Source organism: Pholcus phalangioides, unplaced genomic scaffold, assembly GCF_987345545.1.
Source record: "Pholcus phalangioides strain wild (caught in Gottingen) unplaced genomic scaffold, Ppha-v1.0 ptg000008l_1, whole genome shotgun sequence".
Classification (NCBI taxonomy): Eukaryota; Metazoa; Arthropoda; class Arachnida; order Araneae; family Pholcidae; genus Pholcus; species Pholcus phalangioides.
In genome coordinates, this window is record NW_028301601.1 from 47353078 (window position 1) to 47371683 (window position 18606).

The 18606-nt window shown below is 37.8% G+C and overlaps 1 protein-coding gene across 1 annotated transcript in view; it reads left to right on the plus strand.

Moving 5' to 3' along the window:
• The first annotated feature begins 3221 nt into the window (after window positions 1-3221).
• LOC149084421 (globin D, coelomic-like) overlaps window positions 3222-18606 on the plus strand; it is a 75150-nt gene continuing 59765 nt past the window's right edge. The window contains exon 1 of the mRNA XM_089234816.1: window positions 3222-3749. Coding sequence (XP_089090942.1) covers window positions 3529-3749 — 221 coding nt within the window. The 5' untranslated portion in view covers window positions 3222-3528. The remainder of the gene's footprint in view (window positions 3750-18606) is intronic.

Sequence of the window (18606 nt, forward strand, 5' to 3'; positions counted from 1 at the left end):
CCCCCTTAAAAAGTCTCGCCACAGAGAGCAACAGTCCTACAACGATAAATCATTCAATCATAACACTTCACTCATAGTTAGAAAAAAAACTGGTGGCAGATGGCAGCACTACACATAACAAACATTACACAGAAACAAACTTTACGTCAGGTTGCACTACACGTACACGCACATTCCCGCATGTACCGGTTCGTTGGGGGGTTCCATGGGGGAGTGCATTTGGGGTGTAGCATTCATTCATTCATTCATTCAAACCGAGCACAACTCCGGTGGGGTGTAGCAGTAGTAGGTAGGGCCTCCAAAAAATGGCTCGGGGATCCATGATGTTCTTAAGTCAACCACCTCGTTGGGCAATTTGCCTGTTGTGGCGTTGTATTTTTATTTGTATTTGTATTTTATTCATTATTGAAGTTAAAGAATGAAATTATTTTCCCTCTCATAAATTATATTATGATAATTACAATTATAAATCAGAATATTAATCTCTCACATTTGTCTTGGTGAACGTTTTATTTCGTGGAATTCATTTAAATCCACTGCAATTCGCAGTAATGCTTTATTTCCCGCCATTTTGATTTTTACGTTATTTCTCCAATATTTGGCAACTTTGTTTACTTTTGGCGTCACTTTTTTTTGGCGATAATTGGCGATGTCCCGTGTTTTCCTGTATTTGGAATCTCAATTTCCCGTATTTCTTTCGAGGAAATATGGCCAGCCTATCCATACTTCTTCTGTTCTTCTCTCTTTTCTTTACCGTTCTCTCTCTTCTTTCACCCTCTCTGTGCAATGGGTAAATTGCAATGGGCAATTTACTACAGATTGAATTGCGTCGGAAGTGTGAGTACCTAATAGTCTGAGCGCTTATCTAATGTTGTGTGTGAATATTTAGCGCTGCCATCTGTATTTTAAATTGTGAGTGAAATGCAAGATTTTTGAATACTTGTACCGTTGTAGGTCTGTTGCTCTCTGTGGCGAGACTCATCTGTTTTATACTTTCTCCTATTTCCAACTCTACTTCTCCTCTCCCTCTCTATTATACCTTCTCGCTCTACCCCTCTCTCTGCCTTCATTTCCCTTTTTTCTCTTCTCTCTTAGTCTTTTTTCACCTCTTCTCTCCCTCTACGTCTCTTCTCTCCCTCTCTCTCTTGTTTTCTCTTTCTCATTCTTCTTTCTCTCTTGTTTCTCTCTCTATTCCTCTTCTCTCTCTTATCTTCTTTCTCTTACTCTCTTTATTTCTCTTCTCTCTCTACGTTACTTCTCTCGTTCTGCTTTGCCTCTCATTCTTCGTTCACGTCTCTCTCCTTACTTCTCCTCTCTCTCCTTTCTCATTCTCTCCCTACTTCTCTTTTCTCTCCCCTTTCTCATTCTCTCTCACCAGAGCCGGATTAACCCATATGAAGGCCTTAAGCACTCAAGTGTTTTTGGTGCCCCGTCCCTTTTTTTCAAGACCTCACGACAATTAGATCTGTTTACAATTTTCAAGAATAAATATGTGAATTGGTAACCAGGTATTTTTAAGTGGGGGAGGTTGTTCCAAAAAACATTTCTCACGAGACCTATGATACCAAAGCTTTGCCGGTTTCAAGTGCCGGGGAAGCCTCATGACGATTTGATATTTTAAATTTGATATTTTTGATGTGGTTAAAATGTTGGAGAGAGTAAGTATATGTAAATTGGTAGGGTAGGTATTTATAGCTAGGTAAGGGGCCTCAGAAAATTTTGTTTTGCCCGGGGAAGTGGGGGAGGGGGAAGGGTGCTGTAATGCTGTTGAAGACGACTCTGAGCTTACTTTATGGAAATTCAGTGAAATCTTAACACAAAAACTGAGAATTAACATGAGTTCTTGTTCGCAATTAACTTAGTTTCTCTGCTTTTGTGCCACACTCAGGGCCGCAACTAGAAACGAAAATTTACTCTGTTAATTGTGGGATCTGTATCCAATTTAGCGTCCCTCCCCGTAGTTTTTAACGGAAAAAGATTAAACTCAGCGCCCTTCCTGGTCGCGGGACACCAGATTCCCCCGTCCTCCCTTAGTTGCATCCCTGGTCAACCTTTTGATGAAGATCTTCAACTGATTAATCAAGTGCTCTTAAAATTTTAGGATTTCTACCGGATGGTTGATGCTGGGAAAAAAAGTTACATTAAAAGAAATGTACTATATTTGATCATTTTTTGTGGCGCCCCTATTCTACTGGTGCCCTAAGCACGTGCTTATTTTGCTTAATGGTTAATCCGGCCCTGTCTCTTTTTTTTTCCTCTCTCAGTCGCTCACTCTTTGCTTCTCCTCTCTCATTCTCTCACTCTCTGCTTATCCTCTCTCATTCTCTCACTCTCTGCTTACCCTCTCTCATTCTCTGCTTCTCCTCTCCCTCTTTTCTCATTCTCTCTCACTTCTCTCACTCTGCTTCTCCTCTCTCCCTTAGTTTCTCGGTTTCTACACACACACACGCGCGCGCGCGCACACTTTTTTCCTTTCTTAAGTTATCCCTCATCCTCCTTCTCTTCCTCTACCGCCTCCTCTCACCGTTCTCTTTCCCCTTATCCTCCCTTTCTCCTTTACCGTTTTCTACTCTCTCTACTCCAACCCTTCCATTCTTTTTATCATGTGTATATATATTGTTTATAATTTTTGTGATTGTGCATTTTTAATTGGGTTGCTGTATTTTAATATTATATGACATCCATAATAGTTATGGGCATCTTTTTCTCAGCATCTCGTTGGGCATTTTGCCTGTTTTGGACTTGTATTTGTATACATTTGTGTTCTCTCTCGTTTACTTCTCTTAATTTTTCTCTTTTTTCCCCCTTCTATCTCGAGTTCTTTTTATTTCTCTATCTCTATTTCTTATTTTGTCTATAACTCTTACTCTTCTTTATTTCCTTATTCTTTCTCTTTCTTCATCTCCTCTCCATCATTCTCAATCCTTCTTCCCCTTTCTCTTCTTTTTCCTCTCTCTGACCCTCCTTTTTTCTTCTCTCTCTTCCTCTCCCATTTATCTTAAAAGAAATGTGGAGCTCGAAGTTCAAAAAGAAGATTCCTACTCGTGAAGGATTTGTATACACACTAGTCGATGTGGTAGAGAGAGAAATGATTTTTTTCTTCAGCACACACACACGCCGCTGTCGAGATGTTGAGTGAGTGAGGGGTAGCCATAACAACGGCGTAACTAAAAACACGACGCCACTGCCATCTCGGTCGCAAACGAGGGGGAAAAACGGAAGGAGGCGCCGGATCTTGAATATCATTTCCTTTGACATACGGAAGCAGCAAGTGGTCGCCGCCACTGGAAACACGGAAACATTTCCCCCTTTCAATAACTTCGCGATAAAACTTACTCCAGGGCGCACCTGCGTGGTTTAACTTATATATTTGTCTCTTCTTCTAACCAGCTGATTTCTATTTCGAATCTAGTCTGATTGAAACCCTATATAATTGAATAAGCCTCTTAATTTACCCACTATGGTCGAATTCAGTGATTCTTACGAGGTCTAAATGAGTCGAATTCTTATAAAAAGGAGAGAATCGAAATGGGATGCCAACATTCTCAGTTGAGAACGAAACAACATCAGCAGGAAATCGTCGATGGAAGCAGTGCAAATTGTGTCATGACGACGTCGGATTCGGTCAATCAATCGCCGAAACGTGATTCGGCCGTGGAGCTGACCACGAGGCACAAGGAACTTATCATCGATTCCTGGAAGCTTCTTGTTGATAATATTTCTAGCGTCGGTGTCATCACTTTCATGAAGTGAGTCGATTTTGTTTGAGATATCGAAACTATTTAGTCAATTGGAAAATTATGAATTAATTTGATATATTAACTGCGAAAATGTCATCCATGTCATGAATTCCGACATGAATTCTCTTACATTTGTTTTCATCAAAAAAAAAAATTTCAGTTATTTTTGATGGTTTTCTATCCGTCACTTTTTGTATCATTCCAATTCTTTCGACCAATGTTTTAAATTTCTTAAATCAAAAAAAGGTTCGTCCATATTTTCATTTTCATTCAATTGTTGTCATACCTTTTCAATTGTTGTCATACCTTTTCAATTGTTGTCATACCTTTTCAATTGTTGTCATACCTTTTCAATTGTTGTCATAATTCTTCAACAATTCTTGAACTGATATTATAACCTTTTAATCCTGCCATTGTTATCCTTAATTCTTCGATTGTCATTCTTCAATTTTTGCGTCCACAATAACCATTCGAGATTTTAAATATAATCTTTCAATTGCCATTTCAACCATTCAATTGCCATTTTTATCTAAGAATTATCAAAATCCAGGTGTAAGGTTGGTAAGATGACTGAAATATTGGAATTGGCGTTTACAATTTTCGATAAGTGGCTGCTAAATTGGAGTTTCAGGATGATATACTTGCAAAAATAAAAATAAAAGCAAATTGACTTTAAAATTTATTGAAATAAAAAATATCGAAAGTGATGCAATTTTTTTTTTTAATCGAAATTTTGAAATAAATATGAAAATTCGAAAGGAAAATGCGGTCACTGATTGAAAATCTAAAATTATTCAAACCGCTGATTATTATCATTTTCCGCGCTGTTGGCGTCGCGATTCCCAATTCACCCCGCTTATAGAATCATAGCCTATTATGGTACGGGATCGAACATGGGCAAATGGCCTAGGATACGGTAGCCAGATCACGCGGCCGAGAAACCGGGACATCTTGGAAAAAAAAAAAATTCCAGAGAAATTATAGTGTCGAGTTGTATAAGGCAATGGATAAAATTATTTATTGAAACTAAAAGCCTGAGCCTTGTATATTCTTCAGTTCGCTATTCTTCAACTCGTTTCTCATTGCAGACACTTTAAAGTATTAAAATTAAGTGAAAATTTTCGTGAAAATACTCGTGAATGGGAGAAAGAAATTGCAAGATTTAAAACCAACAACCATTTTATTTTAAAGATTATAACCGATAATTGGTTTTTTATCCAATAGGTGACAGTAGAATCAATCACATTATTATTTATATCGAAAGAGGTAAATTTACTAAAGACTTAAAATTAACATAATTAAATGTTTGAGAAAAGCCGTGAAAAAATCTGGCCTGAAGACCCACCATAGATTGCAGCCTATGCGCCCAGTTGTGTATGAGAGCACATGACCACACCAGGCTGCTAAGTATTAAGACCGTAAAAATAGATCAAAATATGTTGACTGCACATATACATGATGGCTGCCAAAGAGCAGTATTCACCTACGTGGTTTAAACTGTAGTCATAATTTTTGATAAGAGATCAACATAGATTGGTTAAAAAACTGAATTTAACCAATCCGTGTCGATCTCTTATCAAAAAATTGTGACTATAGTTTAAACCATGTCGGTGAATACAGGGCCGTCATTTCAACTTTTTCCGGGTGGGGGGGGGGCGAAGCACATGTACTCAATGTATGTATATATATATACCATTTTTAGTGTATTTTCAAAAGCCGGGGGGGGGAGGCAACGGCCCCATCCTGCCCCCCCCCCCTAAATGACGGGCCTGGGTGAATACCGCCCTAAACCGTTTAGTCTCAATAGACATCAGGGCTGGACAAATGCCCGGGAATGCAAAAATTTTGACCGAGCATATATTTTTTTTACCACATGCTCAACGCTGGCATGTAAAAAGAAAAAAAACTTACACACTTCCGTATTTTTTAGTTTATTTTCATCGACGATGCAAAGTGTTTCCTACACACATGCGTGAAATTTCACACAAATGCTATATTTGGGTGGTATTCACCGACATGGTTTAAACTATAGTCACGATTTTTTTGATAAGAGATCCACACGGATATAATATGTATAATAATAATATATTGTTTAAAAATTCAGGTTTTTAAGCAATCTATGTTGATCTCTTATCAAAAAATTGTGACTGCAGTTTAAACCATGTCGGTGAATACGGTCCTTACTGAGTCTCAGAAATGTCGGAAAAAATCACCTTTAAATTGAATGTACTATAAATATTAAATAATCATTATAACCCTTGAATTGACAGGCTCAAACTGTTTAATTTCTATGATAACACACGACACTCTTCATTTCATTTTTTATCATAAGGGACCGTTCAAGTATTACGTAAGCAAATTTTCAGCCATTTTTGACCCCCCCCCCTTGTCAGCACAATTTCGTCATCACTGTCCCCTACCTCCTAATGCATATTGGTGGGATCAGAAACGTATGTCGGAGGAGATAGGGGGCTCTTGCGCCTCCCCTCGACGAAAATTTTTTTTTTTTCATGCAAAAAATATTTAAAAAAAAAAAAAATTTCGAAAGAAAATACCTATATATGTTATTATAATCGATTTCTGTTAATTTCAATGCTATTTAAAGAGTAAGAATTCAAAATTTCTCTATAAAAAAATTCATTGCGACCCACCCTTTAAGACATATATGGTAAACCCTTCGCCGGCGGAACAAATGTGGTCCGCCGTGAAGGTTATCTGATGTGGCTTGCCCCCTCAAACCAAATTTTGTAAAAATTAACTAAGAGTACATTTACAAATCGCTTAAATGACCCGTGGCACAATCCCAGAGCATTTAAGTGGCCCGTGGCACATTTTCAGATCACTGAACTAGACCTCAAAGATCACTTTCTCATTCAAAGATCACTTGAATAACCTGCGACACAGTTCCAGAACACTTAAACGATCCGTGGCACATTTAGAGATCCCTTGAGTGACATGTGGCACAGTTTTAAGCGGCCCCCAGTGCGGTTCTACATTACACAAGTACCCGCGGATTACATAAGCGATCCTTGGCATAATTACGGATCACTTGAGTGATACGTGGCACAGTTCCAGATCACTTAAGTGGCCCGGACACATTTCCAGAGCACTTGAAGGATCCGTGTCTTGATCCTTTCTTCTTTAATTTATATTTTTCTTTGATTCAAAATAGGAATCCATTCACCCAGGTTCGAATAAATATTGCAGGATCAAGACAAGGGGTTAAGCAATCCATAAGATGAAAGAAAACAACACAACACTTTCATGAGCAAGTAAATCAGAGTCAAATTTTAAGGAAAAAGAAAATATTTAATTTTAACAATAGAAAATAATGGGTGTAGGTAGCTACCTTTTAACAATTAAAAAGGTTATACAGATAAATGTAAACATCTACCAAATGAAGGTTAGATTTTCCGGGACAAAAAAAAAAAACAACATCGCTTTACAATGATTTAAATAAAAAAAAACTTACATATTATCGTTCTGTCTACGGTTGAAGCTCGAAGAGGTGAACATGGAGGTTTGTCCATAATGAAGACGGAATTTATTTTCCCGCATATTCTGCAGGTCACTGGCGGCTAGGAATCCTTCCTGTTGTTAGGAACACCTTTCAGGAGCAGTTTCATAGGAGCACTCCTGTTGTTAAGAGCACCTCTCAGGAACAGGTTGGTAGGGGCACTCACCGACTGGCTACTATCGCTAGCTGGCTACTATCGGCCTTTTTGGAAGGCGAAGCCGTTCTCTTTTCCTCTATCATAGTAATTGCTGAAATGACCATTGATCCAGACCCTCCATCCATATGATTTCTGCTCTTTCGTACAATCGTTAATTAACACATAGCGGTAGACGCACGCGATTTACTCGAGAACACAGGAGTCGTGAATACTCGAGGCACATAGTAAATTCAAATCACCAGCGAGCGAACATATATAACTCGCGCAAGCTTCAATTACAAGCGAGAGCAAAAAAACTCTCCTCCGACAGTAGCGTAGAATTCTAGAAACCTTGGTAGAAATCATCTCCCGAGACTGCGAGCGAATTTTCCCAGAGGGTATGTTAAAAAGGCCCCTTGGCGATCCAAAACTATATGAAATTGTACTGAGTACAGGTCCTGAAGGGAACTATTCGGCGTTTTAATTTACAGTTGGCGGAGAAGGGAGAGAGAGAGGGAATTGAGGTACAACAGAAAAAAGGGGAAAACTTAAGGGGACCGTTAAGACCATAGACTTAAGATATAAGGTAAGATTAAGATATAGTATTATTACTCTGTGGTTAAGACCTTCGGAGAAATTCTTCTCGCCAAGGACCCTTAATCACACCCCCTGAAAAACAAACATTACCTTATATGGCTCGATGGCCATCTCCTTCACTCTCTTACAACCCTTTGTAATTCGATCCGTGTTTCTCATCTGGGGCCCCAAGGCAGCAGTACCGTGTACAACTGTATCTTAAGGCCTAAACTTTCTATTGAATAGATTTTGCTTTCCACTATTATTATTATTATATGTACTATAATATATACAATTAAATATAGGTATAATCAAATGATTAATTATGCAAGATTCCGCTGTACAAATAAAACATAAGGCAAAAATCTATTCAATATAATAATCTTTTCTTTTCTCTACAATTAAAACTATTTTAAGATTAAGCTAATGTAATGTTATGATGAATTTTGACAATTCAACATAACATACTCCCTTCGGTTTCCCCAGAATTTTCAGAATGAAAATTCCACGTGAAGAACGGCAAAAGCTAGCCTTAAATTATGAGATCCCTAACATGTTAAATGTTAAAATCGAGGGCGAAAAGATTACGTTAAAGCCAATGTGAGAAACACGAATCTAATTAATATGCATATTACACAATGATCTGTATGGCTCATCAGGCAAATGTGAAAGATGATAGGGAGTGAAATATATATACTAAAATACAAAAAAAATATATATATATATATATACAACACCAGAAAATACGTGAACACAAACCAAAACTACGTGCATATACATATTCATAATATAAATGTGAGAATATACGTGAAGTTCTTCAGTAGGGACACAATCGCTACACACTATTAAACATAAAAACGATGTGCGAGAGTTTAAAAACACATGTGTACAGTTCAATGCTTATAATTTTCCAATCTGATTTTGATTCAATACGTTAGTTTCATTCTCGTCGATAAGGATGCAGCTACGGAAAAGGAAGAAGTGAAGCCTGGATACTGTGCTGGTTGGATATGGAGGACAACACAATGCAACACAGAATTTATTGAATTTGGTCTATTGTAGATCCAATCAACGCAACATCACTGATTGACTGCCCCCGATCGCAAGAAGCATTCTCATCAAGGAAGTGTTCAATGGCCAATTGAAACACTACTTAGGAATAATGCCAACAATAATATCAGATATGAACGGTGTATATGTAAGCACAACTCATATTATGTAATCTCTGCGGTACATCGATTTATCTGTTACTAGCTCAACAATCTAGTTAACACTGAACTTGACATATAATTGCATAAGGAAAAAAAATTTGACTATAAACACATTATCTTAATTCTTCCTAATAACAATCAATCATAGCTTGATAAGGGTTTTCTCTATAACCCTTATCCTACACATATTCCACATCTTCGTTTTCATGAAATATTTATCATTGTTTCATGACATAACTAACATAGTATGTAAATCATCACACACATTCATAAAAATGTAAACAGTTTTCATTGGATCTTATTAAAACAAAATATCATTGTCGTGTGACACATATGGATCCACAAATTTACAAAATAACGAAACTTTCTCAAACAACTGAATATATACAAATTTAGGGACATAACTTTCGAATACTAATAATAATATATAAAAGAATTCTGTGCCAATGAGTATAAACATCATTTTAAGGTACAAGAATATACAACTCAAGTTGTCTGTACAAAACCAGCAGCATCACGTGGTTTCAGATTATATGGTACATCCCTTTGACTTGAACTTGTGTTCCTAATCCCTTCACTGTCAGGAGGTTGACCATTTAACTGAGAAGTGTCCAGGATGTGTTAGGAATTCGTATTATTCGGTCAACATGAACTCTAAGCTTCTTTGTGGAATCACCTACAAGTGCAATTTCGTAGTTGACCGGACCGAATTTACGAAGAATGACGTAGGGACCCTTATTGAAATTTCCCTTTGAAATTTCCTACATGTGTAAGCGAAAGAGGGTTCTCATACTAGGGGATTTCAATTACCCGGGTATTGATTGGGAGAACCTTTCATCTGGAAATCAGTATGAAAGAGACTTTCTTAAGTTGGTGCTCGAAAATTTTTTGTATCAGCATGTATCAGAAGCCACTAGGGGTACTGCTATTTTGGATTTAGTTCTTACTAGTTCTGAGGATCTAGTTGAACATGTTTCGGTGGGGGAAGAGTTTTCTTCCAGTGATCATCGTATCGTCATATTTCACTGTAACTTTTCCTCGGGTAAGGTTGATAACAAAAGACTGGTTCCTTGTTTTCGGAGAACTAACTTTGATGTTTTGCGAAGAAGGTTAGCGGAAGTTTTCAAAGACCGGTTGGAATCAGTAGGGGTGGTAAGTCAATGGGAAGAATTTAGTACGAAGCTGTCCTCTGTTTTGCACGACGTCATACCCTTTGTTCGAAAAAAGCGTGTTTGTACATCACACCCTCTATGGTTCACGGATAGCGTGCGGAACCTTTATCTTGAAAAGAAAAGAGCATTCAGAGAGTATAAAAGTGGACGAGTTGACCTATCATTGTTTACTGATAAAAGAAGACTGTTGAAGAAAGCGATAAGGGATAGTAAAAAGCAAGTTGAATCTAGGTTGGCAGATAACATTGGCTCTGACCCAAAATCATTTTTTCGATACGTCAATAATGGATGTAAGGGGACAGTTGGCCCCCTCTCGATAGGAGGCTCAAAAGTAGAGAGCAATGTAGGCATGTGTAGTGCTTTCAATGACTTTTTCGCGTCGGTTTTTAATGGAGATAATGATATTCGATATACGGGTGTTGCATGGGGTAATAAAACGTTCAACGATATTCAAGTGGAAGACGTGGAGGTCCTAAATCTTCTAAGAAATGTATGTGCAAGCAAAGCACCAGGACCAGATGATATCTATCCCAGGGTTCTCAGGGAAGGTGCTAAGGAATTGTTGGGGCCAGTCGCACAGATATACAGGAGTAGTGTTGCTGAGGGTATCGTCCCGAGAGATTGGAAACTGGCTAACGTTGTTCCGATATTTAAGAAGGGTAGTAGAGAAGTGGTGTCTAATTATCGTCCAGTGAGTTTGACGAGCTCCCTCTCGAAAATTTTGGAAATTATCATCAAAAGGCAGTTTGTGAAGTGGATAGACGAGAATAATGTATTGTCGGATAATCAGCATGGGTTCAGGAAGGGGAAGTCATGTGTAACTAACCTCCTTTGCTTCTATGATTACGTGACTAAGGCTTTGGGTAAGAGCAAAAATGTCGACGTTGTTTACCTTGATTTCCAGAAGGCATTCGATCGGGTCCAACATGGCAAACTCTTGAAGCGTTTACACGAGATTGGAATAGGGGGCAACTTGCTGAATTGGATAGAATCGTGGTTAAGAGACAGGTCGCAACGAGTTATGGTGAACGGGGAATTCTCTGGTTGGACAGACGTCACAAGTGGAGTTCCTCAGGGAAGTGTCCTTGGCCCCATACTTTTTTCACTTTTTATCGATAAACTCGATCAGGGTATCGATGGAATTACTAGCAAATTCGCAGATGATGTGAAGCTAATGGGGGTAATCGGGAATGAAAGCGATAGGGAGTTGCTCCAGACCAACTTAAACAAGATTGCAGCATGGGCAAATGAATGGAGCATGACGTTTAGCGTAGATAAGTGCATGGTCGCTCATTTTGGTTCGAACAACCCACGGTTCTCTTACGAGTTGAATGGTGTCACTATCCCGGATGCAACTAGAGTCACCGATTTGGGAATTCTCATTGACAAGCGACTTAAGTTTTCTGAACATTGTTCAGCGGTTGTCAAAAAATCGAATAGAATGCTTGGTCTCATTTTCAAAAAGGTCTCTTCGCGTTCTCCTAAAGTCATTCTTCCGCTTTTTCGAGGCTTAGTTCGTCCTGGACTGGAGTATGCTGTAAGGTTTTGGAGACCATACCTACAGAGGGACATAGACTTGATTGAAGGGGTGCAGAGAAGAGCTACGCGTGTCCTTATTGGCACACAGGGCTTGAGTTATGAAGAAAGACTTCATTTTTTGAATATGTTTACATTGGATGAACGCAGGTGTCGAGGAGATATGATCGAAGTGTTCAAAATTTTCAATGGGATGGATAGGATGGACCATGAACTTTTAGTACACCGCCAATCGACTGCTTTTACAAGGGGACACCAGTATCGATTGGTGAGGGACAATGCAAGGTTATGGTGTCGCAGGGAATTTTTCTCCAATAGGGTTGTTAATAAATGGAATAGCTTACCCCCGGAGGTAGTAAATTGTAACACAATTGACACGTTTAAAAAGAAATACGATAAACATGTTGGGGTAAATCGAGAAGCTATCCATTCTTAGAATAAGACAACCATAAGTATTCTTTATGGGCATTGTATAATATTTTATCATGTGTATATATTGTTTGTAATTTGTGTTAATTGCATTTTTAATTGGGTTGCTGTATTTTTGAAACATATGACAACCATATTTTTATGGGCATCTTTTTATCAGCCACCTCGTTGGGCATTTTGCCTGTTGTGGCGTTGTATTTGTATTATTTGGCTTATTGAATTTCCGAGAGGCATTAGGGCCAATATGAGGAGTATTCAACAAAACCAGGTCACCAATATTGAGATTTTTGACTTTTGCTACCTTTAATCTGGTATTTTCCTGAAGTTCTGCAGATTTTACTAAATTTTCTTTTACCAGTTTAAATGATGTTGATAGCCTATGATGTAAGTCCTGCACAAATTCCTGTGTGTCTGAGTATGAACGAGAAGGAGGCTGAGTTAACAATTGATGGGGAATATTCAGGTCTCTTCCGTACGTTAAGAAAGCAAGTGTTTCACCTGTGGATGAATGTATTGAAACACGGTGGGCCAACAGGGCAAAATGTAAATGACGATCCCAGTCGGAATGAGTTTGGTTGACCAAATGACTTAACGAATTTATGAGTTTGGCATTCATACGTTCACAAACAGCATTACTTTGAGGTCGATAAGCGGTGGTGGTTAATTTATGAATTCCCAATTTCTCGTATACCTTTTGCATTGCCTCAAAAATGAAATTTGCGCCACGGTCAGTGACAATAGACTCGGGTACACCGTGAGTGCAAATATATTTTTCTAAAATCTCAACCACAGTCGCCGAATCAATAGACTTCACCGCATACGCCTCTGGATATTTGGTGAAAGCATCACAGAAGCATAAAATGTACTTGTTACCATTTGGTGTCACTGGGAGTGGACCGATTGCATCGAACCCAACCCTTTGATATCCGTGAAACATTTAGAAATCACTAAAGTGGCTCTGTAGGGGACTTATCAATAGGGAGAATGTTAGTTCAGGTGCCAAATAAGTATCGAAAGGTTTTTTTCCCGTTTTTGGCGCACAGAATAAGATGCCATTAAGAATATTTCATATCTTCATATAGGATGGTTGATGATGTAACCATCATCCAACCCCCCCCCCCCCCTCCCCCTTGTCATCAAAAGTCAGCAAATCGGAAACCTCCTTCCCCCCACCGATGCTGACGCAATACTTGAATGACCCCTATAACATCAAATTCCTCAATTTTTGTCACACCATAATCCTTCAGTTCCTGTCACATCATTATAACCAATCCATTCCTCTCCTGGCCTTGCCATCCTTGTCATAAAATCATAACCTTCATTTTTCCTTTCATAACATCGAAAATCTAAAATTTTTGTCGTATAACACCATAATCCTTCAACTCCTGTCATATAAGCATAACCCTTCTATAGTCCTCTTCTCTGTCATAACCTTTCCATTCCTATCATAAAATCACAATCATTCAATTTGTGTCAAAACATCAAAACCCTTTAACAAGCCCGGTCACAGAGCCCCTGTGGGGGTGAATCCTGCGACTTGAGTCGGGGATATCCTCTGAGCCCGGGTACTCGAAGAGTTTTTCCAGCATGGCCCAGTCGCAAGGTGAACTGCTTATATCCCGCAAGGGACAGAGCGGGGACCATGTTTGGTGTTGGTGTAGGTGGGCCGACGCGGCCACGTTCCACCCGATATCTTGTGAGCTCTCATACACAATACTCGTGAACACGATGTGGCTGGATTCCAATGCACAATTCATTCCGATCCTTCACAGGGAGCGCCCTGCAAAGTTATGTTGACACTTAGCTATAACTTCTCCCCCCCCTCCCCGTATTGTGTGACCACGCGAGCCCCCCTCAGCGTTGCTGATATCATTTTGGACTAATGTAAGCTCTGCAATATTTATGTGTATAGTTTAATTTTCCCCCAGTTCCCATGATTAATAGGCCGAACTACCGACCGGAGATTTTTCTGCATGACCGCACCACTGAGCTTACATCGCTAATGCGACAGAGCCTCGTCGTGCTCGGTTTGTTCAATTCAGGTTCAACAGGTCCGACATAGAAATTATATGAATGGCATGGGAGAATATCCATTCTCAAATATGCTCTGATATAATCATAGCTCTCATGCCCGTAAAGAGTGACATCAAACGAGTTCAGTTTGGAAGAAACTTAATAATAAACCACGCAATTCTAATCCAAAATTCGACTTACGATCCTGAATAGTGATAACATAATCCACTAAGTCAATATTTACCTACATAACTATTTGAATGGACATGCATATTGCTGCATCTCCACCGTTTTAATCCGTCGGGAGCTTAAATTCTTATTCATCCTCACTTGATAAATATGGGACGTTGTAGTTCTTCGGTTTGGTTCAATTTCCTTGCGGTAAGTTCCGTGATGGTCCGGGAAAAATTTCCCGCGAAAGTATTTCGCTGGGAAAGCAAATTCTTATATACATAAACCGAGGCACAGGCAATTCCTAGATCATGCTTGTTCAGCAGTTTCCTCGCGTGGTTTTCTTATTAAAAGAGAAGCAAAAATTCCAAAAATATTTTCACTTTCGATACCAAACTTTCTCAGCAAACAAACTCTTTCTACTCAACAAAACGGATGATATTCTTGGGAGAAAGGGATCCCCCCCTCCTCCTCTTTTGAGGAATAAACTTTATCAACGACGACTTTATATATTATATTAACGTAAAAGTCGCAAAATTTTCTCGTAAAAAGCTAGATGTTGCTGCTGCTGCTGTTCCATCCATTGAGGAAAAATCGATATTCGCGTTCTTTCTCAACGTATGGATGTCTAAAATTATGTATCGATATTCTTGGATTCAAATATTGTAACGAGTATGATGAAAGGAGACATTTTTTGCTTCTAGAAACGATCGATCTCATGGGAAACATGAAAGCAATATAATAACATGGGGGTAAAATAATTTTTTTTTATTGTTTTTAAATTTCAAAATTTCTTCAGTTGTCGGTGGACATGCATTTTGTCATCCGATAACAAGGAGATTCGCGGTTGAATGTGATATATATGAATCCAATAGTGTTAGATATTGTCTTATATTATAAAACAGTCCTCCTCGGTTTTAGTATTAGATATTGCCTTATAAAAACACAGTCCTCCCCTCGGTTTCCACGATACATAAATTAAATAATTGGCCGTCCCGGTTTGTTCCCGATTAATGTTAATGCACCATGCTTAAAACGTCAATGGATTTGCGACGACCTCGGATATATCGACACATACACTCTATAACTCATTATAGAATTTTGGGTGCACATACACGCACATTTATCACTGAAAAATATCTTCTGCAAAAATACATTGTTGAAAGATGAATCCAATTGTTTTCAAGTGTCAGGAAAATAAAGCTTATACAGGGTGTCCCATAAATTTGTAAATAATCCGAAAATTCATAAAAGTTGAAGGAATCGGTAACGTTTTGGGAAAAAGTTATTCTCACGAAGCGTGATTTTTTTTGGGACAAGGAAAATATTATTTCAAAATTTTTCTCAATAGAAAGCGCTGCGCGAAAGCAACTCACAGAAGTCTGGAACAACCTTCCTTCCATGTCCGAAACGTTTGTAAAGCTTCAGCCGGCGATTCTTGACTTAGATAAAGAAGCTTCACTAATAGTGCTTCATCTAGCAATGCCAGTGTCTGAGACTGGATTCAGAAATTCAAACGTCAATTTCATTTACTCAACCCATAATATTTCTTCCCTATTAGACATAATTACGAATAACATGCCAATAAAAAAGAAAAAGAAAACTACCATTAGCAGAGCCAACATGTATCATCAACGGCACAAGGTAACTGAAAATTCGCTAAATATTTACGCATAGCCGGCAATGACGAATTTTCCGAAACGCGAATGATGTCTTTAGGAAAATCGAAATACTCAGAAATGGGTAATCGATAGAGTTTCCTCCCCCGTCTGAGAATTATTAAAAATAAAGATTCGAGCAATTTTAGATACATTAGTCAATAATATCTGGGAAATGTCCCATCGGAAATAAATGGTCTCTGATTTGCTGCTGGGGAAAGAAATGGAAAGGTTTGCTTGTAGACCATTCTTTACTGCTAATGGATATAAATGAATTACCATAATTAGATTCCATATTTTTCTATTGCTTAGTGTTTGATTACTTTTTTTTTGTTTCTGAAAGTTAGAGTAGATAATAAAAAGAATTGATTTATTTCCAAAACTTAACTGTTTACCGTTTTTTCATTTTCATTGTCAAAAGTTGGATTGAAAAATATTTTCATCGTTTGAAATAAGGTTTGACAGGTTTTTATAGTTAAAAGTTCGATTCAATAATTTTCCCTATTGTTAAAAGCTACGATCGATGATTTCCCGGCATTTAAGATCTAGATACGATTGCTTTTCATTGTTAAAAGTTCGATTCAGAAGTTTCTTTATTGTTCGGACTTCGGTTTCACAAGTTTTCTCATTGTTACAAAGTGGAATCGATAGCTTTGCTGCTGGAAGTTAGATCTGGCAGTTTTTCATTGTTGAAATTGATTGGTTAGAAGAGTAATTTGATAATTTTCGTTGTCTAAAGTTTGTTTAAATGTGTTTTTTTAATGTTCATAATCAGATTCGAGGTAGTTCTTTCACTATTAACATACCAGAGGACATGCGTACGGGGAGACGGGCGTTTACCGCGTTACGTGAGAGATATGCGGCATATCTCTCATACAAGTGCGATCACTAAAGTTTAAACGATTGATTCAATAGTTTTTCATTGCCAAAAGCTAGATTATGGTTTTTCATTGTTAAAAGCTAGATTCGATAATTTTTCATTGTTGAAAGCTAGTTTCCCCTAGCATTGTCCCCTTCTTAATAGCTAGATGCGGTAGCTTTTCATTGTTGAAAGCTAGTTCCGGTATTTTTCCCTTCTTAATAGCTAGATGCGGTAGCTTTTCATTGTTGAAAGCTAGTTCCGGTATTTTTCCCTTCTTAATAACTAGATACGGTAGTTTTTCATTGTTGAAAGCTAGTTCCGGTATTTTTCCCTTCTTAATAGCTAGATGCGGTAGCTTTTCATTGTTGAAAGCTAGTTCCGGTATTTTTCCCTTCTTAATAGCTAGATGCGGTAGCTTTTCATTGTTGAAAGCTAGTTCCGGTATTTTTCCCTTCTTAATAGCTAGATGCGGTAGCTTTTCATTGTTGAAAGCTAGTTCCGGTATTTTTCCCTTCTTAATAACTAGATGCGGTAGTTTTACATTGTTGAAAGCTAGTTCCGGTATTTTTCCCTTCTTAATAACTAGATACGGTAGTTTTTCTTTGTTGAGAGTTTGATCCCATAATCTTTCATTCTTCAATGCCAGATTCGATAGTTTTTCGTTGTTAAAAGCTAGATTCGATAATTTTACATAGTTCTTTTATTGTTGAAAGTTAAATGACCACAACGCTTTCATCATTGTTTGAATTTTCGATTCGATAGTTTTTCAACTATCCGTAACCATTATTATGATCATTAAATTATAGTCAAATTATCGACTGGCCATTCTTATTCGCTGTGATTGTAATAAAAATGAATGAATAAAACTAAAATTTCACCAAGTTTTCAAATCAATGCGAGAGATTCTCAGAATTATTTATCAATTTATATACAAATTTATATCAAATTTTATCAATTTATATAAAAAAAAAAAGAAAAACATTATTTGAAGAAATAATTAACAGAAACTGATTATATATACATATATATATCTACGTCATTATTTGCACTAATTAAAGCTGATCCCTATAAGGATTAGTTAAATATTTCTTATATATAAATTTTATATTTTCTCAGAATCGAATTTCCTGCAAATGAGTAATTGGCATTACTGTATGTATGTATGCTTTAATTACGTGGTTTGTGTTAGAAGTGCCATGTTTGGTTTATATAGTTTATATTTAAGGGCTACAGAGTTTATCCCCGTGTATTCGGTATAAATCGTATCTTTAAACATCATTAACAGGGCCTTTTACAAGGCTAATACTTTATTACGGCGTATATTTTTGCCCGAGGATGCTGCGCGATAATGTAAGTTATGCTGTCTTTTTCATTATACGTACGATATGCATTAGACCGGAAAAAAGGAGAGAGGAATGCGGCAAGATACGTAATATAATAATATAATAAATAAATGTCTTTCGCAGAAACTCGATGGCATCCCCCCCCCCCCCCTGCGGCAAATACTGGGATACTGTGTTAAACATAAAGAGACTTGTCATAACAGGGAGGATACTCTATTAATGTACTTTGATTGATATTATAC